The sequence below is a fragment of the Erythrolamprus reginae genome, chromosome 2 (assembly GCF_031021105.1).
Source record: "Erythrolamprus reginae isolate rEryReg1 chromosome 2, rEryReg1.hap1, whole genome shotgun sequence".
NCBI lineage: Eukaryota > Metazoa > Chordata > Lepidosauria > Squamata > Dipsadidae > Erythrolamprus > Erythrolamprus reginae.
The window spans coordinates 315,022,116-315,046,596 of NC_091951.1; the positions used below are offsets into that span (position 1 = coordinate 315,022,116).

Genomic DNA, 24,481 nt, shown 5'->3' on the forward strand with positions numbered 1-24,481 from the left:
TTGGTAGTTTTCAAAGACAATTTTCAGGAGTGTAAATCAAAATGTGTCTGCTTAGATGTTGGCAGCTGTCAGGTGTGAAAGACCAGGTCCATGTGTGAAGATCCAATAAACTGGTTTATTGCAGTCTGTGCGTAAGAATATTCTCAACTAATAGCACCTGCTTGGAATTAGATAAGGGTCCACAGAATTAGATAAGGGTCCACAGAATTCAAGGGCAGTTGGACTTAATCTGCTTGTGTTTACATAGGAATTCTAGGCTAATCTGCCTTTTAACTCGTCTTAGGTTGTGCCACTCTTCCTACCTGTGTTTATTACAAACCAGGAAGCTAGATAACCAAATACATTATCATCAGCCTACCTAATCTAGTTACTAATTACCTCCTTGAATTAAGATTTCATCTGTCGATGCTAGTGCAAGATTTTGACAGCTTATTGGTTGGAACAAGACCCCAACCACTTCTCACATGCCACTAATGTGAGTCGCTGGACTTGTTCCATATTCCAGTCCCAGATGTCTCTTTCCTTGATATTCCTGGGCAAAGATCTATAGAACAGGACCCATAGAAATATTGCAAATCTGTTCAGTCTGTTACTGTATGAAGTTGTAAACCCTCCGCTTTTCCTGAAGAGACCAAGTAGATACTGCATGGCCTTATTTTCTCCTGCTGAAAACAACTGAAGATAGAGTAGGAGTTGCAAATACATCTGGCTTTTTTAATGTGTGATAATATTAATTTATCTTGATATGGAAATATGCATCTTCCCAGTTGTCTTGTGTGTGAACCTGGTATGGATATGTTTTTTTTAAGCAAATGTTTTGTACCATAAGGGAATAGAAGGGGCTGTTTTGGAGCCTAGATAAATATATCTGCTAATCTTATTACAAACACAGGCAAAGGAGGAAAGTGATATTCCATTACAAAGAGTGGCCAAAAAAAATAAGAACAATTATTGATTTTTGAACAAAGAAAGTGCCTCTCTATAAATGTTTGCTATAGACAAACAAGGAGAGATCACTTCCACAATATTCCCTATGATGGTATAAGCTGCTGTATTTTTCAGACTATAAGACACACCTGACTATATAACACACCTAAATTTACAACAACAAAAAAAGTTTTTGGCTTCCACACATCCCAATTTCAGGCCTTTGGGGGGGGGGGGGGCTTTTCCAGACTTTTTTCAACCCGTTTTTGAGGCTTTTTACGGCCCATTTTGGGGGCTTCTTTGGCCCATTTTCCCCCAGAAAAAATATGCCAACCCCCCCCCTCAAAAATAGGTCAAAAAACCCCTTGAAAGTGTGCTGAAAAAAGGCTTGAAAATAGGGCATGCAGAGCCCAAAAAATGGTCAGCGGGTGGGTTGGGCTTCAGTAATATTGGGTCTATAAGATGCAGAGATTTTCACCCCCTTTTGGGAGACAAAAAAGTGTGTCTTATAGTCTGAAAAATATAGTATTCCCTTATCAGTGGAAAGGAGCTAAATAACTTTATGCAGATAGAATGTATAAAAGAAGTAGGACAACTTGGGGGAAGCAAAGTATACTGCATGCATTTTTTTTTTTAAAAGTCCCAAAGCATGATTTGTGAGCAGATTTCAGCATTGTCAAGCCTGTATTAGTACTCCAAGATGCATCAGCCAAAATCTGGTGAACAAGACATATAAAAAGGAAGAAATGAATCCCTCTGAAGAATTTGAGGTATCATATACCTGGAGAGCCAGTATGATGATGTAATGGTCAAAACATCAGGCTACAAACTGAGTTCTAGTCCTGCCTTTGGCACTTGGGCCAATTACTAAGTCCTGGGAAGGATCCAATGATAAAACTATTTCCAAAAAACCCCTGGTTGGACATAATTGAACAGAAGGAAAGAAAAACATGTACCCGACATTATTAACATTTATAAAATATTTAGAACAATATCCAAGGGTTATAGTTCTCCGAGAGTGGAAACAAATTACTTGAAGAACACATGATTTAATCACTGAAATTCTGAAATTTCCTTTGCAGGAGCATCACTCTAATGATGTGTCAAATATTAATCTGTCTTTTAAACAAGATCACGACATGCAGACAAAACAGATCCGTGCGTCTCTTTGGAATCTAGCATATAATGGGTTAAAAATGCGAGAATGGGTAAAACTGGCACAGTTTTGGAAGTTTACAAATGAACAAATCAAAGCAATAGAAGAACAATGGACAGGTAACTTGATTTAAAGAAACAACCCAGTGTTCCCATTCCAAATACAAGAAACACTTACTTCTTCGTAGGGGGGCATAGCAGAAAATAATTGTGAAGCAGTGTTACACTAAGTGAAAAACTTTTTTCCCCTACTTGATTATTCTTCAACTACAGGGTTGGACTAGCCATAGGAACACTATAGAGGACCATTCCTCCCTTACTGTTGAACATCTAGGAACCTCCACTGATAAAAATAGATAAAGCATCTTTATCCCTTGATAATAACAGACCTACAAACTTTTCCCCTTGACTATGTTCTAAAATGCGCTACTTTGCATCCCAACTGATGTCCCTTCAGTACCTGTATTTATTGATTCCCCATACCAGCTTAAACCTGCCATGTTTTATTTATATCTTAAGAGGAGGCCTTTCTCCAAGTGCTTTGGTAAGATAAATGCATTAGGAAGAGGTGCTTTCTGTGACACGAACACACTCTGATCTTTCAAAGGAGATTCAATTTTAACAAAAGAATAAAATGTTTTGATTGCCCCAGGATTTTGTTTATATGTTGATGTCTTTTGTACATCTTTCAGCTGGTGGAATTCTGTCCAATTTAATATTGTGGCCCAGCTCAGATGCTTATTATTTTATATTGTTGCCATTTTAAACTTAAGCTACTTTCCTGGAGCATACTTTCTGATATGAAAAATAACTATTTTTGTTTTGTTTCCAGAGAGCACTAAAATATCTAACTATGAGGACGGGGGCAATAGAATCCTCCTCAAATTAATATCCAACTGCAGATGGGGAAGGCAAAGCCGTTTAATCCTTTCTGGTCCTGTTATTATTTTCTCAAAATCATACTTGCCAAAATCGTACTCATCCACAGAAAGATACAGAATTCCCATAACGTTTATCCTAGATAGCAAAAATAATGCAGGAAATAACATTTTGACTGCTAATGTGGTGAGATAGAAGGGGGCTGGATAACAGTCTCCTACAGCTTTTTAATATAAAAAAAGACTAAAGTCCTCAGTTTTTAATGTCTCATTTGTGTAATATCATCCTCAACATTTCTGTCTTTGCAATCTCTAGTAGTAGTAGATCTCTTCATATTTCCCCATTAGTGGAGGCTTGATCTTCACTGTTGCTCTATCCTCACTAGTCTCTTACACCTTCCCTTTCCAACAACAAAGTTTAAGAATCTAGGTAAACTCTTGAAACAAATCTTTGCAGCCAAAAATGTGACTTAGAAGCATTTCTCTAAACAGTAGGCTAACATTTTGTATATTACTCTCTAGGGGGAAAGAGCTACAAAGAACATGGACACAGAATGTTCCTTATCTGGTTACACGGTGTTCTGATGGCTGGCCAGAATCCTATTAAACATTTATATGAGGATCTGATAACCATGGGATTTCAACAGCTGGCTGGTGAGCAATTGTTGCAAGAGCATTACACTTAGAGCCTCTTAAGAGTAGTTTACCTTTCCCTTTTGGGAAAGATTCAGGACAAACAAAGTTAAGATTACAGAGAGCTGGTTTACAGACATGCTCTTACCTGAAAGGGTCTTCAAACAATGCTTCCGGGTGAGAAGCCCCTTAAAAATACTTGAAGCAGCTTGTTTCCACATGATGAACCAAATGACATTATTCACCTAGTTCTTATTATCCAGTCCTGCTCTAGCAGAATAGCTTGCTATGGTAAAAGCCAGAAGGTTCCATATTTCAAACAGGGAGAGTCTCTAGATCAGTGTTTCTCAACCTTAGCCATTTTAACACATGTGGAGTTCAATTTTCAGAATTCCCTAGCTGGCATGACTTGAGGCCACTCTCTTTCTCAGCCCAACCTATCACACAGGGGGTTTGTTATGGAGAAAAATAGGAAGAGAGAGAGCACTGGGTATGCTGCTGAATGAAAGGGGGATGCAAATGAAATACAAAAATGGAGAGGCAATGCAGAGAGGGAGAACATGCTCTTCTAAGCCCCCCTCCCAAAGCAGAAATACAGGTAGTCCCCGACTTACGATGGGGATCTGTTCCCACGGCCCTTTGTAAGCCGAGTTTGGTGTAAGTCGGAATATTATGATTTACACGAATATTCCGACTTACATGGCGGCAGTGGTGGCGGCTTCTTCAAGGAACCAACAGCCGGTGAAGCCTCCTACTGAATGTTCGGGTGAGGGGATCTCCGCGGTGGGCGGCCTCGGAGGCTACAGCAATGCAGCGCCGAGAAGGACCGGCTTTAAGGGACCAACAGCTGGTCCTTCTCGGCGCTGTGTTGCTGAAGCCTTCGAGGCTGCCCACCACGGAGATCCCCTTGCCCAAACGGAGGTGGCAGCGCCGAGAAGGACCGGTTTCAACAGACCAACAGCCGGTCCTTCTCGGCGCTGCGTTGCTGTAGCCTCCAAGGCCACCCACCGCGGACATCTCGCCCGAACGGAGGTGGCGGAGGCGGCGGCAGCCTTGGAGGCTGCAGCAACACAACACCGAGAAGGACTGGCTGTTGGTCCCTTGAAGCCGCGACCTCCTCCGTTCGGCCGAGGGGAGCTCCGCAGGGTCTCCGAAGCCGCCGCCCACCGTGGAGATCCCTTCACCCAAATGGAGGCAGAGGCAGCAGCGGTGTCTTTGAAACTGTCCCCGGGTCATTGTAACGACGAAACGTCGTACGTCGAGGCCGACATAACCTGGGGACTACCTGTATAATCAAACTTTCTAACAAATAAAACAAGAGGCTGCAAATACAGGTAGTCCTTACTTATGACCACAATTGAGCCCAGAATTTATGTTGCCAAATGAGAAATTCGTTAAGTGAGTTTTGCCCCATTTTACGACTTTTCTTGCTGCATTTTTTAAGTGATCAATACAGTTGTTAATTTAGTAACATGGTTGTTAAGTGAATCTGCCTTCCCTATTGACTTTGCTTGGCAGAAGGTCACAAGAGATGATCACATGACTCTGGCACATGGCAGAGATCACATGATTCTCTGCCGTGAATATGAACCAGCTATCAAGCACCAAAATGAAAACCACATGACCATCGGGATGCCGCAATGGTTATAAGTGTGAAAAATGGCTATAAGTTACTTTTTTCAGTACCGTAACTTCAAACAGTCACTAAATGCATTGTTGTAAGTCAAGGACTATCTGCATAATTATGGATGCATGGAATATATTTCTAGGCAAAACCCACGCTCAGTGTGTTTGATATATTTTAGGTAAGCACAGAATTGCAGCTGAAAAACCTGTTGATTCTGTAAGCATATAAGAAACAAGGTGGCAGTTAACCTGCCAATAGATCCAATTTCTTAGTACAATAAAAGCAAAGAATCCAGTTTTATTTTGAGAGGGCTTTCTTTCAGCTTCATAAATCTGCAATAATGTTAGTTTAATTTTAAATAACTACCGGTACATATATATTTTGTTTAAAATTGCAGCAGGTGGTTCTGAGTGGCTATTATTATGCTTGAACCTATTCACACTTCAAAAAGATTAAATGCATATTTGTGTTTTCTGAATTCTAACAAAAATATTTCCTCTTGCAGAAAGGTTCAGAGTAGAAAATAATGCTGGCACAGAATCCAAGAAATGTTCGATTTCATGAAATTCAAGGGAATCTGAAGCAATGAAATAGGATAATAAATGAGCATTAAAATATTATTTATAAACAAATGTTCCAATGTTTCTCTATAAAGAAATTTTATCTTCTCACCACTTCTGTAATATCTCCCATCCCATCAACTTCCCATCTCCATGCTAACTAGCACTTTCCCACCTCCTCTGGCTCTTTCCAATTCCACTTCACCATTCAGAATTTTTCCAGCTTTCCGAATCATTTTTAAAATTTAAAACCTTGACTGGCTGGATCCTACTCAGCAGGAGTGACCTATAATTTGGAGGTGGAAAAATAACATGGGGTATTGTGACTTCTTGGGTTCCAAAAGCAGTGGAGAAATGAAGGTGGCAGTGGCTAAAGATCTGCTTGAAAATAATTTCAGTCAATGATGGATTATTATTTTGTGTATGGCTGATAACATGGCACCGGACCAGAATATCTCTGGGACCGCCTTCTGCCGCACGAATCCCAGCGACCAGTTAGGTCCCACAGAGTTGGCCTTCTCTGGGTCCCGTCAACTAAACAATGTCGTTTGGCGGGACCCAGGGAAAGAGCCTTCTCTGTGGCAGCCCCAACCCTTTGGAACCAACTCCCCCAGATATCAGAGTTGCCCCCCCAGATATCAGAGTTGCCTTTCGTAAGCTCCTTAAAACCCACCTCTGTCGTCAGGCATGGGGGAATTGAGACTTTCCCTCCCCCTAGGCTTATAAAATTTATGCATGGTATGTTAGTACCGTGTTTCCCCGAAAGTAAGACAGTGTCTTACTTTCTTTTTATCCCCAAAAGCCCCACTATGTCTTACTTTCGGGGTATGTCTTATATTGGAAAAAAAATTGTCAAATTTTTTGTTTTAACCATAAAATTAACATTTATTAACAACCCGAACAGTATTGTATTCACCACAAAACAGCAGATGATACCCCAGTATGCCAGTGTGTATGTTTTACTGATGTATGATTAATACTGTGTGCATTACCGTATTTTAAGCAGGAGGCGGCAGTGACAAGTGCAGGGGACGGTGCGGACGTGGGCAGGAGGCGGCGCGCAGCTAGATGAGAGGGAGGCGGCAATACCCCCGTGTTTCCCCGAATGTAAGACATATGTCTTACTTTCGGGGTACGGCTTATATTAGCTGACCCCCTGAAACCCCCGATACGTCTTACAATCGGGGGTGTCTTACTATCGGGGAAACAGGGTATGTATGATTGGTTTCTAAATTGGGGTTTTAAATTAACTTAAATATTAGATTTGTTTACATTGTATTATTATTGCTGTGAGCTGCCCCGAGTCTGCGGAGAGGGGCGGCATACAAATCTGATAAATAAATAAATAAAATAAACTCCTCTAGGAATGAATCCACTTGCACCTTAGGGAATATTAGCATCCCTGCCATGCAATCTGTATGTAATACTCTCAGTTAATTTTTTGCAGAATGAAACATTTCTTGAGATGATAGGCATACATTGCTTCCACAAATATACTTCTAAAAATCTTTGATATTTTAAATAAAATATTTTATAAGAAAACTCGTGAGAAAACAGTAGCACATTTTATTATGAACAAAACAAATGAAGTAGATTTAAAGGATAAGACAAACTGTTTTCAAAGACTGTCATCTCATAATCAAGTTGACTTTGTGTTTGAGAGTAGAAATCTGTACAGGGAACTATGGCAGACAGCCATACTAAGGGGAAAAAGTGCATCCTTGAATGCAAGGGATTAATTATAAGATATTTAAATTGCACTCCGAGGCACACGTTATATGCATGAACAAAAAATTAGAAAACAAAAAGCCTAAGAATTATGTTGGATGATGTTGATGAGATCCTGAAGTTTAATGGACACAGGCAGTACAAATTGGTCGATAGGTGTGGTAGAAGATAAAACTGATGTGCAAGGATAGAAAATAATGGGAAACCATAAATTTTCACTATGTTCTGTCTCAAACGTATTTTGCTCTTTTGAGCCTCGACTTATCCCCAATTGAGAAAATCATATGTATGAGTGAGTGAATGTGTGTGCATATGAATGAAATGGTAATGATAAAATACTTCATATTATTGTCATGAATGTGTGGTAATCAGGAATCAAGCTCCACCTAAGGCAGACCTTATAGTCTTATAATATACTTAGGAATCTGAGATGAATAAACAGTATTTAGTATTCCTAGTGTAAATTTAAGGCACATTTGCCCCTGTATCAATAATTATTGCATGTAACAAAACAAAACAAACTTCTCAGTAACTATGGTTTGGTCCTGATCGTACACCTGGCTTCAGCTCATTCAGATTTAAGGAGAAAACGTGATTTGATGCACAGGACTCTTTATGTAATAACTTCAGCTATGTTTTTTGTTGAGATACACAAAAATGCATCTGAGGTGCTAACATGACTAAATATACCCCAATCGCATTTTCCTTTTCAGTCTGAATAGCTACATGGCCCAATCCATAGCATATTACTTGTCTGATCACTTTCAATACATCTGCTTTATTACTTAAGCTCCTGCATCCATTTTAAACGCAGATTACCTCCTCATGCTGCAGTTAGCCATTTAGCAATAAGTGTACAAGTGATGTATGTACTTAAGAATTACCTTGGGGAGAAGCAAGTTGATGTAGCAGGTTGTTTTCCATTATTGGCACACCTATTTGATCATTGGGGTGGGGAATGTGACTGGAAGAATCCTGGCAAATGCTCTCAGATTGAGAGATCCTAGTTAATACAGCACCATTAGCACACCACAGCCACCCACTTTCTTCATTGCTGCTTCTTTGTTTTCTTCTAAAGACTGACATCAGTTCCCACATTCCATTATGCTTACTGAGATCTCCTTACAATGGAATAAGACAGTGATGGCGAACCTTTCCGGCACCGAGGGCTGAAAAGGGAGCGCCCGCGTCACTCATCTGCCACAGAACCTGGAAAAAGAGCTGTCCAGGGAGCATGTGCACCAGTTAGTCTTCCGGTTACTGGCACGCATGCATGCGCAAAGATCAGCTGGCCAGTGCGCATGCTTACATAAAAAAACAGAAGACCAGCTCTTCCAGTTTCCAGCACTGCTGCACGCATGGAGGCCAGCTGATCCTTGCGCACACATGAGTACCAGAAACCCGGAAGAGGAACGTATGACGCCATGCATTTGCCAGGCTCCATGTGCCACGTGCCATAGGTTCGCCATCATGAGCATAAGAGATAGCAAGAATGGAATAGTCTTTGGAACTAAAAGATTAAAAACCATTAAAAACTGCAAATCTTCATTGCTCCCACTGCAAATTGCAATAGGAAAAATTATTCCCAGTATAGAGAAGACTCACAGCACTGCTATTTTACATAAATGTTGGCGTTTATTTATTCATCTAGATCAGTGACGGTGAACCTATGGCATGGGTGCCACAGGTGGCACGCAGAGCCATATCTGCTGGCACGCAAGTTGTTGCCGTAGCTCAGCTCCAACGTGCATCTGTGTGCTGGCCAGCTGATTTTTGGCTCACACGGAGACTCTGGGAGGGCGTTTTTGGCTTCCAAAGAGCCTCCAGAGAGATGGGGTAGGGCAGTGTTTCCCAACCTTGGCAACTTGAAGATATTTGGACTTCAACTCCCAGAATTCCCCAGCCAGCGAATGCTGGCTGGGGAATTCTGGGAGTTGAAGTCCAGATATCTTCAATATGCTAAGGTTGGGAAACACTGGGGTAGGGTATTTTTACCCTCCCCCAGCTCCAGGGAAGCTTTGGAGCCTGGGGAGGGTGAAACACGGGCCTACTGGGCCCACCAGAAGTTGGGAAACAAGCCATTTCTGGCCTCCAGAAGGTGGGGGAAGCTGTTTTCGCTCTCCCCAGGCACTGAATTATGGGTGTGAGCACTCGCACATGCGCGATAGCATGCATGCATACTCTTTCAACACCCAAGGAAAAAAAGGTTCTCCATCACTGATCTAGATTTAGCGTATTACAGAATCTAATGTCACACTCCTTTTCTGTCTCGTCCTCCACCCCAATTTTGGGGGGTATTTTTATACATTCTTAAAAACTATACCGGAGCAATCTGTAGAACAATTGATGAAAGTAAAGATGGGGTTGAGATGTCAGTGAACATTACTAATGGAAACACAACTGGATTCCCACTACAGTAAATTGCAACAGCAATAAATGTGTAGATTTACAGTACATATCTCTCCATAGAGGTGCAAGAATAACAAACCAATTTAATGTTGCAGAAAGTGAACTTTTTCTGTAATGTACTTGTTCTATGAAGAGCTGGAGATAAAATATAGCAGAAACCAAAAAAATTCTGAATATCAAGTCTGTTTATGATATGGACAATTTAGATAGAAATTCAGAATGTGGCAAAAAACATCCATGCTCTTGTTCACATATAAAGCAGAAATACCTTTTAGAATATACAAGTTCAGCGCTTCATTTTTATTAAAAACATTAAATAAGCATATATAATAAGTTTAAGAAAGTAAAAATTTCAAGTATACCTCATTTGCAGTTACACAGAACTACATTGTGCCATTTTCAGTGGCACACTTTTTACACTTCAAAAATATCTCTGTATGTACAATATTATTGAGAGGAAAAACATGATGCATCTTGGGTTATTATTCCATTAATCTGCAAACACCAGGGAGCACATTATAAACAATAACCTGGAAATTTTTCTTCAGGTGCTTAAAATAAAGTACAAGCATTTCAACCGGCTAACCTACTCCACTACCTTTATTGACTGGATGTTGTGAATCTGGGCAGGAGTTTTCACATTGTGTCCTAGATGTCTCATGCCAATAGCATTAGAAGACTGGTGCAGAGTTCGAGGATATTTAGCAGCAACAGCTTGAGATATAGTTTGCTGAAATATATAAGCATATCCAATCCCATAAAGTAAAATAATTTTAACAATATTTTTTAAAAAATAATTGAACATAAAGGACACACAAAGCCAGGGCTTGCTAGAAGTTGTTCCATAGCTCAGGCAATAATACCCTCAGATTTTTCTAAGCTACTCCAAGGTTTTTTAATAAACCAGTTAAACCTGTCTAGTCAAACAATATTGCTAAACAGGTTCCAGCACTCCTATTTAATTTAACACAGTAAACTATAGCCTAGAGAGCCTGAGAATCCATATTAACAGCGTTTCTCAAGATATTCGTTTCTGCATGAATCCCAGCGACCAGTTAGGTCCCACAGAGTGGATCTTCTCCGGGTCCCGTCAACTAAGCAATGTCGCCTGGCGGGACCCAGGGAAAGAGCCTTCTCTGTGGCGGCCCCGGCCCTCTGGAACCAACTCCCCCCAGAGATTAGAACTGCCCCCACCCTCCTTGCCTTTCGTAAACAACTTAAAACTCACCTCTGCCGCAAGGCATGGGGGAATTGAGATCCTCTTTCCCCCTAGGCCTTTACAATTCTATGCATGGTATGTATGTATGTATGTTTGGTTTTTATATTAATAGATTTTTAATCATCAATACCAAATTACTATTGTACACTGTTTTATTGTTGCTGTTAGCCGCCCCCAGTCTCTGGAGAGGGGCGGCATAGAAATCCAATCAATCAATCAATCAATCAATCAATCAATCAATCAATATTCTTGAAACAAAAAGAAACATCCACTACAAAAAAAATCAAGTCTTTCCCCCTAGGCTTCCACAATTTATGTATGGTACGTTTGTATGTATGATTGGTTTTAAAATAAGGGTTTTTAGCTTCTTTAGTATTGGATTGTCGCATGTTGTTTTTATTACTGTTGTTAGCCGCCCCGAGTCTACGGAGAGGGGCGGCATACAAATCCAATAAAATGAAATAAAACGAAAATCCTCTGTAAGGAAATCACCCAGTAGCCCTCTTGCCTTAACATACAATTTTCTCCCTTGTTCTGGAGCATTTTATGGGGGTTATTGAGGCTGCAGCTATAGGAAGAAGTAATTATTTATTGTTTTATCTGCCGCCCAGCTCCAATTGGATTCTGGGTGAGAGTCTTTAGCACATAGTTATACAATGAAGCAAATATCCCCTGCTTTCATTTGGAAATGGAGTGGTAATAATCCATTGTAGTCACCTCCCAGACTTCCATGTGTCAGCCCATAGAGATGCAAAATTTCCAGCCTTTTCACAGAGCTGCAGCTCTTTTGTAGAGAATCTACAAATGAGTATGGGGTTCTTTTCAAATGCAAAACGTCGGCCCTCATTTACTAGTAAATCTCATATCTTGTTGGATCTAATAATAAAAGTTGTGTACTGTACATGTTTCAAGTGCTTTGATGAGTTGTCATGGAAACACAGAAGAGGAAGGAATTTCTCCCGGTCTTTGCAAACACAGTCAGATTTCCAAAGATCACTGGGAGTTCACATCCAGTCTCCCAATAGAAACATCACAGCAAGGAGAGAAGCAAACATGAAGCGTCCTACAACTAGCATCTTCTAGCCCAGGGGTGTCAAATTCAAAGTCCAGGGACCGGGTCTGGCATGTGGGGTGCTTAGATCTGGCCCATGGGGCTGCCCTGGAAACAGCAAAGGACCAGGCTGCAGTTCCCCTGCCAGCAAAAATGGAACTCCATTTTTTACTGGCAGAAGGTTGCAGAATATTGTCACAGTCAAAAATAAAGCTTGCAGAGTACAATGGTACCTCTCCCTAAGAACGGCTCTACTTACGAACTTTTCTAGAAAAGAACCGGGTGTTCAAGATTTTTTTTGCCTCTTCCCAAGAACCATATTCCACTTACAAACCCGAGCCTCCGAAACTGTAACCGGAAAAGGCGCTTCTCGGCGGCCTTACAAACCCGAACACCGAACCCGAACTTTTGCCAAACTTCCGGGTTCGGCGTTCGGGCGGCGGGTTCGTAAGGCGAAAAAAGTTTGTAAGAAGAGACAAAAATTATCTGAACCCCAGGTTCGTATCTCGAAAAGTTCGTATGACGAGGGGTTCGTATCACGAGGTACTACTGCACAGATAATATGGATTGATTTCCAAATTCATAAATCCCTCCAGTTTCAGACAAATGTTGAAGAAGGCAGGCCAGTTCTACCTAGTGTTAGGAAGTGGGGTGTGGTATAGCTTAAGGTGAGCTTTGCAGCTATGTGAATAGTATTTTCTAATTTTCTAACTTTTTTCACATACAGTAGTACCTCTAGATATGAGTTTAATTTGTTCCAGAACAGAGTTCGTATGTCGATCAACTCGCATCTCGAACGAATGCCTTTAGACTTTGTTTTTCCGGGCCGAGATAACCAGAAGCAAGGATTCTTGCGCCACCTAGTGGAAGCTCGGCTCATATCCCGAATTTGAGCTCGGGTGTCGAACAGAAATTTCACTTGCGTCGTGGCTCGTAACTTGGAATACTCGCATGTGGAGCAGCTCGTATCTAGAGGTACTACTGTACTTAATTCCCTTTTCAACCTGTGGATTGACAACAGTGTCAATCTTGGACCTTCTACCAAAGACCTGGAGTTTGATGATTCTGTTCAGTGCAAAAGACAAAAAAACTATTTCTTTTTGGGAAGAAAACTCTGATGTCGATTCTGGGATCTTTCGGAGCCATTCACCTAGTTTAGGAGCCCCAGTCCCAAATGCTCCTACCAATACTGAGATTATTTTGGTCTTTTCTTTCCACATCTTCTCTAACTTCTTCTTCAAACCCTGGTCCTTTTCAGCTTTTATATGTAATCCTCCTCCATCTGCCGCTGTCACTTGGCCCTGCTACGTCTATTGCTGCCTGCCACCATCTCCTGCTCCTTATCTACTATCATAATGTTTGGTTGATTGGCAGGTACCTGCCTAATTCTATCACATGCTAGACAAAATATAGTAATCTAAAAGTGTAGACAAATTAATTCAGTAAACATTTTTAATCTGAACTTCCACAATAACTCTGAAAAAGCAAAAGGCACCGATCAAAAGGAGACATAAAATGCAGAACTTAATTCATAGAGCTCATTTACCTGAGTGACGGGATGATGTTTCTCCACCACAACGGAATTCATGGGGGGCGAAACACCCAAGGCATCTAAGTTACTGCAAATACGGTTCTTCGCTGAAAAGTCTGAACGCCCGGTGATTTTTGCGGTAACTGTTTTTCCAGCCTTTTGTTGACCTGATGTGACCACCCTAGTGGAAGGCTGTGGCAAACCAAAAAAAATATATAATTATGTAAGAAACAAATAGCACTTCTCAGAGCAGTTTGAAATTATAAGATAGATTTCTTCATATTATTTTTCCCTATCTTTGGCTTAGGAAAAAACTGAATATGTAAGTTTTTGGGTCCTGGATTATTAAATCCTCACAGCATATTCTTACAACAATTCTTTCTATTAGTTTTGGTAATTGGAAATACGGTCCTATTTGTAGATTATGGATTTGTATCATGACAAGCATTTTTCTTCAGAAAAAGGGACTAGAATTCCATTGTAGCTTTACTTCTATGTAAACAAAAAACCCTTAATTACTAAGAGCTGCATAAGTGTCGTTTTTGAAAATTTTTGAACTAGAACGGAAACCCTGGGGACTATCGCCTTATGAAATCTTCTGGTGCTCTCTTCGCCAAAAAACAATATTTTAGAGACATTCACACCTTCAGGGGCCTTTTCCTTATCATTCTTTTCAGCAGATCATTGATCTCATTTCTTGTCTAGAATTTCACATTTGAGAGATTCCAAATACTTCATAGAAAGGACAACATGAAATCATTTCATAATCACTGATTACCTGATAATACAAGGAAACAAGTTTTTTTGGGGGGGTTTTTGGCTTCCCTTACTGCAAGAACTGACTGACCTAGGAACATTGACATATAAATAATCCTTCATCTATGATCACTCAGAGACTGAAGTGAAGATGGAGCTGAGCAAAATGGTGGTCAATTCCAGCAGTCCCAGGACCCCCTCCATGGTAATGTGACTGCAAGGGAGCTTAGCAATTGATTTCGACTAATAGCCAATTGTAGTGCATTGTAATCATGTAATCACTATGTGTAAGGTTCCCTGGCAGCCTCTCAGAAAATCAATAGGCAGGCTGGCAGGGAAAGTCAAAAATCCCTGGGGTAAGTCTCTTCCACCTGAACATCCTCTTCTTCGCTTCTCTGCTTTCATGCTGCACTGGCCATTCACCCCACTACACACACATATACACATGCCCTAATCCAGTGATGGTGAACCTATGGCACGGGTGCCACAGGTGGCACGCAGAGCCATATCTGCTAGCACGCAAGCCGTTGCCCTAGCTCAGCTCCAAGGTGCATATGTGTTGGCCAGCTGATTTTTTTTGCTCACACAGAGGCTCTGGAGGGCATTTTTAGCTTCCAAAGAGCCTCCGGACTCCCATTAATCGTGTGGGGAACAAAAATATTTTTACAAAAATAAAGTTATGTTGTTGGGGTGTTTATTTTTACCAGTTTTGCAATGCACATGCTGCCTGTTCCTGTAGCAGCACCGCAGGTTGTTAAAGCAGCAGCAGAGTCTAATCTGGTTTGAGATGTTACTGCATGGCCTTGGTGAGAAGAAAACTGCAAAACAGCAGGGGAGGGGGGGAAGCCATAGACTGATTTATTTATTTTTTCCCAATATATTTTATTGATTTTCTTAAAATAGACAAAACTGACAAACATACATTTAACATAAAAATGGGGTTGAATCTTCCCCGCTTATTCTAGAAGTAAAATTTCGATACAGAAAAGGAATACATTTTAAAAAAAACTTAAATTCAACTTATTGCTTTAAATGAAAAGAAGAAATTTGTTTTACCTTATGTAAAAATTTTTCATACATAAACTAATTCTAACATAACTCTTAAATCATATCAATGCTAATTCTAACATAAATCTTAAATCATATCACTGCTAATGTAATTCTCTTATTTACTTATTCGTTATTTTAATATTTCTTGTTATTTATCCATATATACACTTTATTCCATATTTCATAGTATTCTGTTTCTTCTTGATCTTTTAACCGTCTTGTCATCATATCCATTTCAGCGCAATCTAATATTTTCTCAATAACTTCCTCTTCTTTGGGGATATTTTCCCCTTTCCAATTTTGCGCATATATTATCCTGGCCGCGGTCAAAATATGAATAACTAGGTGTCAAATTTCTTTCTTATATCTCAGATTAGTTATGCCCAGTAAATAAAATTCTGGGGTTGTTTCTACCTCCTGCTTTACTATTTCTTTTATCATTTTTTCTATCGTTTTCCAGTATAGCTTGTCTTTACTACATGTCCACAGCCATAGACTGATTTAGATTAAATGCATATCACCTGTTTCCTAATTCAAAATATAAATATAAACATATTGTCTTGATTTTCAGGCCAGGGGTGGGTTCTAAGTTACTTGGCCGCTGGTTCGCTTCCGCCTGCTCCACATGGGCGCGCTTTGTGCACGCAATGTCAAAAAATCAGAAAAATATAATTTTTTTAAAAAGCCAACAGATGATGACTGTGTGCACAGTGCCCCCAAATTCAGCTTCTGCACATGCTCAGAAGAAAATAATAATAATTTTTTTATTTAAAAAAAATAATCAAAAAATTCAAAGGGGGGGAAAAAGCCAAACAGAAGACGGTGACTCCATGCAATGTTGGAAACTTGGCTTCTGCACATGCTCAGAAGAAAAAATAAATTAAAAAACCTTTAAAAAATGTTTTTTTTAAAAAAGATGGCAGTGTCCACCGGCCCACACTGACCAAATCAGTTCCATCATATTTCTAGCGGGGTGCTATCAGTTTGGGTGAACCGGTTTGAACCCATCTCTGTTTCAGGCCCAATAACTCGGTAATGTTGATTTAACAACTTATCCTTGTTTATTAAATTATCCTAAGATTCAGTTCAATGGAATTGAAATCTGCTACTGATCAAGATTGTGTTAAATGACAGCTTACCAGATCTTCTGCAGGAACAGACCCAACAGTTGTTGGAGCAAAATGAGGTGTTGGTTGGGGCAGTGAGGATGTAGATGGTATAGGCTGAAATGAAGAAAATTTTGTAGGTCCACCAGTGCCAGCACCAGATTCTGCTCTTTTTTCTGATTGATCAACTACTATAAACAAATTAACAAACATTCAGAACTTAACAAAATAACGAAGAGATAAATATTGCTAATATTTAGATAGCATATGTCTATTTTTGTTATATAATTGTGTATCTATACTGCTCAAAAAAAATAAAGGGAACACTCAAAGAACACATCATAGATCTGAATGAAACATTCTCATTGAATATTTTGTTCTGTACAAAGTTGAATGTGCACAACAGCATGTGAAATTGATTGTAAATCAGTGTTGCTTCCTAAGTGGACAGTTTGATTTCACAGAAGTTTGATTTACTTGTGTTGTGTTGTTTAAGTGTTCCCTTTATTTTTTGAGCAGTGTATATAATTTAGCAAACAAAACTGGAAAGTGCAGAGTTGTATGAAATTTTAAAAACCTGTATAATTTTTACTTCCCAATATAGAGACACAGAAATTATCAGCCTTATTGTTGTCACCTTAATTTGAAAATAGCCCTATAATATTTATTAAGAACAGTATGGTGGCTGTCTTAAAATTATCTATTACATTTGTACATGATAGTTCATTCAGATAAGTTTTAAGATTTAATATGTAACCTACTAGGTCTTTGCCAAGAAAGAACATAATCTATAAATTCAATATAGAGGAATAAGAGTTATAAAAATTACCCTGTGGTAAGATGGTAAGATTGGGGGGTCTGTAAATTTTAAAATAAATAAATAAATAAATAAATAAATAAATAAATAAATAAATAAATAAATAAATAAATAAATAAATAGGCAGTGTGCATATATATAAAACATGTTTTTGCTGAATTTGAAAATTAAGGATATATATTACGTTTCGATGAGGTCCCACTCATCATCTTCAGGCTGGTGTTTCTGTCCTTGTTCTAAGGCGAACACTGCGAGACCTAAGCTGCCTTCCTTCTATAAATACTGGTGGCTGGGTGTGGTTTGATGGCTCAGCAATTGCCTGCTGTGTAGAAACTTCCTGGTGAGTCAGTGGGGTAACATCCAGATGTTACCCCACTGACTCACCAGGAAGTTTCTAAACTGAATTAAACAAACTCACAAACGTATTCATTTCCAACAGATATGGAAGAAAAACAATAACAAACCTAATCAAAAAAGAGATACCATAAAAACAAACCAATACAAGGAACAGGATAATGGCACACCCCCCCTCCCTTACACAGACAAAATCAGCAAAACTTTCCAAAAACATAATATCAAAACATCCTTTGTCACTAACCAGAAAATTTCCAACATCTTAAGAAACCCAAAGGACAAAATACAACTTGAAAACCAAGAAATCTATGAAATACTATGTAAAACCTGTGCAGCCACATACATTGGATAAACTAATAACAAGCGCACGCATTGCAGAACACAAAAATGCTGTCAAAAAAGAAGAAAAAATGTCCTCCCTTTTCCAGCACATTAAAAAAACAGGACATGAAATTGACTTCGAAAAAACTAAATCTCCAAAATGGAACACCTATACAAAAGAATAATTATGGAAGCTATAGAAATAGAAAAACACCCCTTCAATATGAATAAATGTGATGGCACCTCCCGCCTACCAGAAATTTGGAAGCCAAAAAACATATCACAATCATAACTCCACCATGTCAATCTTCTAACTAAATGGGATTCCACCAACCAATCAAATCATTAAAACACAGCCACCCAATCTACTTGCAACATTTGAACTATAACTCCACCCCCACCACTATTTGTAAGAAAAAAATGGCAGTTACAAACAAACCATACTCAAAGCAGCACGAAGCCAATGACTTCTGCCTGATGATGGCGAATGTGATTTCGCTGGAATATCGCAAAGACACTCAAAATATTACATGGGAAAAAACCCAAACTCACAACAATCTACATAGGTATACCCATGAAAATCTATGAAAGCAAACCAACATACATACATACATATTTCCCTGATCCAGTATAACTGGAAGCTAATCAAGTCCAAATAGTTTTAAAATGTATATTTAAATTGAAAAACTAATTTTCCTACCATTTTAAGAGATTTGGGCACAAATTATAAAGACATTTTAATTTACCCTGTAGAGAGTCTACGAGTCTACCGAGAGGGGCGGCATACAAATCTAATAATAAATAAATAAAACACAATAATATCTGTATTTATGTATTTGTGCCCCTTTTATCATTAGTTGCCCAGAGTCCCTAGGGAGTTGGGCGGCATAAAAATCAAATCAAATCAAATCAATAAATAAAATAAAGTTTTTAATTTTGTCATTTTTGACACACAATGTGTTCTTCACACATACAGATTTACACAATTTTAAAGCCAGAGGAAACTGATTTGGCTTAAAGGCAGGAGACATAGTAGTCACAATTTTAAAAAATTCTAGGGTTTTGTTTCATGGTGAAGTGGATAAGATTTAAAGTTCAATACAACATCTTTCCAGACAACTTAAATTTGAGATTTAAAAGAAAAGGAAGCACTACTCAATAGGTATTTCTTGAAAGATCAAGGAACGGCTTATTCCTTAGAGTGGGAAACTATTATGCAGAAAGGAATATAAAGACATACCGTAAATCGCATACATGTTTTTAAAAGGTGCCATCCAACTTACTGCAGTTTAGTCCTTGACTTATGACCATAATTTAGCCAGAAATTTATATGAAGCAAGACATTTGTTAAGTGAGTTTTGCCCCATTTTAGAATCTTTCTCACCACAGTTGTTAAGTAAATCACTGCAGTTGTGGAGCTAATAACCTCTTTGTTAAGTGAATCTGGCTTCCCCATTGACTTTGCTTGTCAGAAGGTTGCAAAAGTTGATCACCCATATGACACTGGAACCGTCGTAAGTACAAACCAGTTGCAAAGTATCTGAATATTGATCACATGACCTTTGGAAGCTGGAACGGTCGTAAGTCTGACAAACGATCAGAAGTCACTCTTTTCAGCGCCATTCTAACTTAGTCACTAAATGGACTAAATGACTATTGTAAGTCAAGGATTATCTCTAATATGACACGTAATAGACTCTTTGGCCCAAGTAAATTCAAAAGACACAATAGCTTATAGCATTGGCAAATTAATATTAGCAAACATTAACACTGCAAAATTACAACCTGTAATGTGTAAGCCGACCAGAACTACCGTATTTTTCGGTATACAGTAATACCTCATGATATGAACTTAATTGGTGCAAGGAGGAGGTTCATATGACGAAAGGTTCATAAGACGAAACATTGTTTCCCATAGGAAACAATGTAAAGTCAATTAATCCGTGCAACCAAAAACCCCCCGCAAAAAAATGGCTTTCGGCGACTGCTGGGAAGCGGCGCGGCTGTTTTAAAAGGTGACAGCCGGCCTGGGGGGCTTCCCAGCACCCCCCCGAACGCGGGGGGGTGCTGGGAAGCCCCCCAGGCCGGCTGCGACCTTTTAAAACAGCCGCGCCGGTTCCCAGCTGTCTCCGAACACCGAACGCGGAAGTTCGGCTTTGGCGTTCGGCTTCAGGAGACAGCTGGGAAGCGGCGCGGCTGTTTTAAAAGGTCGCAGCCGGCCTGGGGGGATTCCCAGCACCGCCCCGAACCCCGAACCCGGGGTTCAGAAAAATTTTGCCTCTTCTTACCAACTTTGTTCGAGTTACGAACCTGCGTTCGGGAGGCTTCTGGGAAGCCCCGCCGCCCGGCTGTCACCTTTTAAAACAGATGCGCGGCTTCCCAGCAGTCTCCGAACGCCGGTTCGTAACTACGGTGGGAGACAAGGAAAGACCAGTATGTTTATTGTGTCTAAAAATGTTGGCAGCAGACAGCATGACTCCAAATAAATTAAGGCATCACTTAAACACATTGCACTCCAATTACGCTGATAAGCCGCTTGAGTTTTTTCAGTGAAAAACGTGCTGAATATTGGAAATATTCGCTCTGGCAGAAAGTTGGGAGGGTGGCGTGAATTATTTATTTCTTCCTGGGGGGGGGGGGCCTTAACAGAAAATAATTGAGAAACACTGCCTTAGGAAGAGAAATAAAAAAAGAAAAACACTGATTCACATTATATAAGCCAGGGGTCCCCAAACTTGCCAACATTAAAACTTGTGGACTTCAATTCCCAGAATTCTCCAGGATGAGCTAAGGATTCAAGGAACAAAAATAAAGATGCTTCCTCAGTTAGTACAAATGAAAGAAAATAAAAAATACAGCCTACCCAGGGAATACACACATACATACTGCTCAAAAAATAATAATAAAGGGAATGCTTAAACAGCAGAATATAACTCCAAGTATTCAATGAGAATATTTCATTCATTCAGATCTAGGATGTGTTATTTGAGTTTTCCCTTTATTTTTTTTTAGCAGTGTGTGTGTGTGTGTATGTATATATATCACACACACACACATAGGATAGCTGGCTGGAGAATTTTGGGAGTTGAAGTCCACAAGTCTTCAAGTTGCCGAGTTTGAAGACCTCTGATATAAGCCATTCTGAGCTTGATCCTACTCAACCCCAAGCCTCAGGAAGGGAAGTGGCTGCCTTCAAATTTTCCCCCAGCTGTGTCTCTTTGGTCAACCTGCATTCTGCCTTCCAGACAGCAAGCAGTTCCCAAACTATGTGACCCTGGGTCGGCTTACCACCCACTCCCAAGAAGCTGCAGCTGCCTTAGCTCAGTCTCAGTTATTCCAGCTGCCCATATCCTCTAAGACCCCTGTGTTCCACCAGCCCAGCTGACCTTCACAGTCTTCTTCCTCCTGCGGCTGACGAAATATGCCCGGTCTGGCTGATGGGCCAGCCTGAAGCTGACTTCGCACTGCAAAAAAGAGAAGCTAAAAGCAGCCGGAGCCTCGGTGCTTTTTTTTTTGCTATCCTACACTCTAAGACCCCTGCAGCCCTGTGTTCCATCAGCCCAGCTGACCTTCACCATCTACTTGCTCCTGCTGCGGCAACATGATCGATCTGTCTGATGGGCCAGGCTGAAGCTGATTTCGGGCTGCAAAAGATAAAATAAAAGCGAAAACCAGCCTAGGAGCTTCAGTGCACCAAATGACATCTTTGCCACCCTTCACTCCAAGAACTCTGCAGCCCTGCGTTCCATCCAACTAGCTGACCTTCACCGTTTACTTGCTCCTGCTGCTGCTGAAATATGCCCGGTCTGGTTGGTGGGACAGGCTGAAGCTGATTTCGCGCTGCAAAGAATAAAATAAAAGCTAAAACCAGTCTAGGAGCTTCCGTGCACCAAAAGATATTTTTGCCACCCTTCACTCCAAGATCCCTGCAGCCCTGCATTCCATCCAACTAGCTGACCTTCACCATTTACTTGCTCCTGCTGTTGACGAAATACGCCTGGTCTGGTTGGTGGGCCAGGTTGAGGCTGATTTCGCGCTGCAAAAAATAAAATAAAAGCTAAAACCAATCCAGGAGCTTTGGTGCACCAGAGACATTTTTGCCACAATATACTCCAAGATCACTGCAGCCCTGCATTCCATCAAATTAGCTGACCTTCACCATTTACTTGCTCCTGTTGCTGACGAAATACGCCTGGTCTGGTTGGTGGGCCAGTTTGAAGCTGATTTCGCGCTGCAAAAAATAAAATAAAAGCTAAAATAAGGGCAACAAGTATGATCAAGGCAATGGAGCACCTCCCTTATGATGCTTTGGTATCTTCAGCCTTGAAAGACGGCATTTAAGGGATGACTTGATCGAAGTGCATAAAATCATGCATGGGATAGAAAAGGCGGATAGAGAAAAATTCTTTTCTTTATCACACAATACTAGGACGACTGGCACTCCCTAAAGCTCATTGGTAAGAAAGTGAGGACAAATAAAGGGAAATATTTCTTCACCCAGAGGGACATTGGTGTATGGAATTCACTTCCAGAAGAGGTCGTGACAGCTGTCAGCCTTGATAGCTTCAAGGCAGGATTAGACAGATTCATGGATGCCAAGTGTATCAGTGGTTATTGAAACAGATGTCCAAGTGCTGCCTCTATGTTGATTGAGACAGGCAGGATTCCCTTGAGTACCATTTGTTGGGGGTCAAGGGAAAGGGAGGGTTTTGCCTTCTCTTTCTACTCAACTAGCTGACCTTCACCATTTGCTTTCTCCTGCTGTTGACGAAATATGCTTGGTCTGGTTGATGGGCCAGGTTGAGGCTGATTTCGCGCTGCAAAAAATTAATAAATAAAAGCTAAAACCAGCCTAGGAGCTTCAGTGCACCAAAACACATTTTTGCCACCGTACACCTCCAAAACCCCTGCAGCCCTGTGTCCCACCAGCCCAGCTGACCTTCGCCATCTACGTGCTCCTGCTGCTGAAATATGCCTGATCTAACTGGTGGGCCAGGCTGAAGCTGATTTCTCACTGCAAAAAAATAAATAAAATAAAAGCTAAAACCAAATCTATGAGCCTCATTGCACCAAAACACTTTTTCGTCACCCTACAATTGAAGATCCCTGCAGCTGTGCGTTCCATCAGCCCAGCTAACCTTCACCGTTTACTTGCTCCTGCTGCTGCTGCTGAAATATGCTTGATTTAACTGATGGGACAGGATGAAGCGGATTTCGTGCTGTGAAAAAATAAAATAAAAACTAAAACCAGTCTAGGATCATCAGCGCACAAAAAACCCACCCATTTTTTGCTACCCTTCACTTCCAAGATCCTTGCAGCCCTGCGTTCCATCAACCTGGCTGACCTTCACCGTTTACTTGCTCCTGCTGTTGACGAAACATGCTGGGTCTGGCTGATGGGACAGCATAAGGTGGATTTCCCACTACAAAAAGTAAAAGAAAAGCTAAAACCAATCTAAGATCCTCACTTATGCCAAAATATATACAGTAATCCCTCATTTTTCACTGGGGATGCGTTCCAAGACCACCCGTGAAAAACGAATTTCCGTGAAGTAGAGAAAAGATATTTTTTTATGTATTTAACGAGTATTTGGACTTTTAAACCCCACCCTTTGCATTAAACAGTCATTCTATAATGTTTCTCAGCTGGACCTACCTGTGATATCCTACTAGTTTCTTTAATAGGATCTAATGGATTTAAGACATATATATATGTCACATGTTTTTTTGCTGAATTTGAAAATTAAGGGAGACTAGGATAGATCTATTTCGGCCTTATTTTGGCCTCATCAGCTAGCCATACTCACTGGGACTTGAACCTGCAACCTTTGCCTTATAAGGCAGAGAATTATCCTCTAGGCTACAGTATCCAATCCCTTCAGCTCTGCACCAGGGAAGGGTTACATATTTTTGTGTCGAATCACCCTGGTGTATTGAAGGAACATCACAGCTCCTTATTTGCCTCTCGGCCCAACCCAGGGCCATTTCCAAGGCAGTTAATTATATTGATAGCCGACAATTCTATACATATTGCTATCCTACATTACAAGATCCTTGCAGCCCTGAGTTCCACAAACCCAGCTGACCTTCACTAATTACTTGCTCTTGCTCCTGACGAAATACGCTTGATCTGGTTGGTAGGCCTGAATTATTTCTCCCTGCAAAAAATAAAATAAAAAGTAGCCTGTGAGTCTCAGGGCACTAAAGGGCATTTTGGCCACCCCGCACTCGAAAATCCCTGCGTTCCATCAGCCCAGCTAACCGTCATTGTTTATTTGCTCCTGCAGCTGACGAAACGTACTCGATCTGGTTGATAAGCCAGGCTGAATCTGACTTTGCACTGCAAAAATAAATAAAGA

At 40.4% G+C, this 24,481-nt stretch overlaps 1 protein-coding gene across 17 annotated transcripts in view; it reads right to left on the reverse strand.

The window, feature by feature from the left end:
- Positions 1–5,494: 5,494 nt before the first annotated feature.
- Positions 5,495–24,481, reverse strand: part of POC5 (POC5 centriolar protein) — a 42,722-nt gene continuing 23,735 nt past the window's right edge. For 3 of the 17 annotated variants that reach the window (XM_070743181.1, XM_070743178.1, XM_070743182.1), the window contains 16 exons: positions 24,385–24,462; positions 24,209–24,280; positions 23,468–23,545; positions 23,261–23,341; positions 23,062–23,136; positions 22,862–22,939; positions 22,276–22,353; positions 22,081–22,158; positions 21,885–21,962; positions 21,692–21,766; positions 21,509–21,586; positions 16,664–16,821; positions 15,179–15,292; positions 13,734–13,910; positions 10,516–10,647; positions 5,675–5,797 (listed from right to left, as the gene is read on the reverse strand). In XM_070743181.1, the coding sequence (XP_070599282.1) occupies positions 5,732–5,797; positions 10,516–10,647; positions 13,734–13,910; positions 15,179–15,292; positions 16,664–16,821; positions 21,509–21,586; positions 21,692–21,766; positions 21,885–21,962; positions 22,081–22,158; positions 22,276–22,353; positions 22,862–22,939; positions 23,062–23,136; positions 23,261–23,341; positions 23,468–23,545; positions 24,209–24,280; positions 24,385–24,462 (1,496 nt within the window). In that variant the 3' untranslated portion in view covers positions 5,675–5,731. Of the gene's footprint in view, positions 5,798–10,186; positions 10,648–13,733; positions 13,911–15,178; positions 15,293–16,663; positions 16,822–21,508; positions 21,587–21,691; positions 21,767–21,884; positions 21,963–22,080; positions 22,159–22,275; positions 22,354–22,861; positions 22,940–23,061; positions 23,137–23,260; positions 23,342–23,467; positions 23,546–24,208; positions 24,281–24,384; positions 24,463–24,481 lie in introns of those variants that run through there. The other 14 variants (XM_070743185.1, XM_070743186.1, XM_070743177.1 and 11 more) reach the window with 11 other exon arrangements.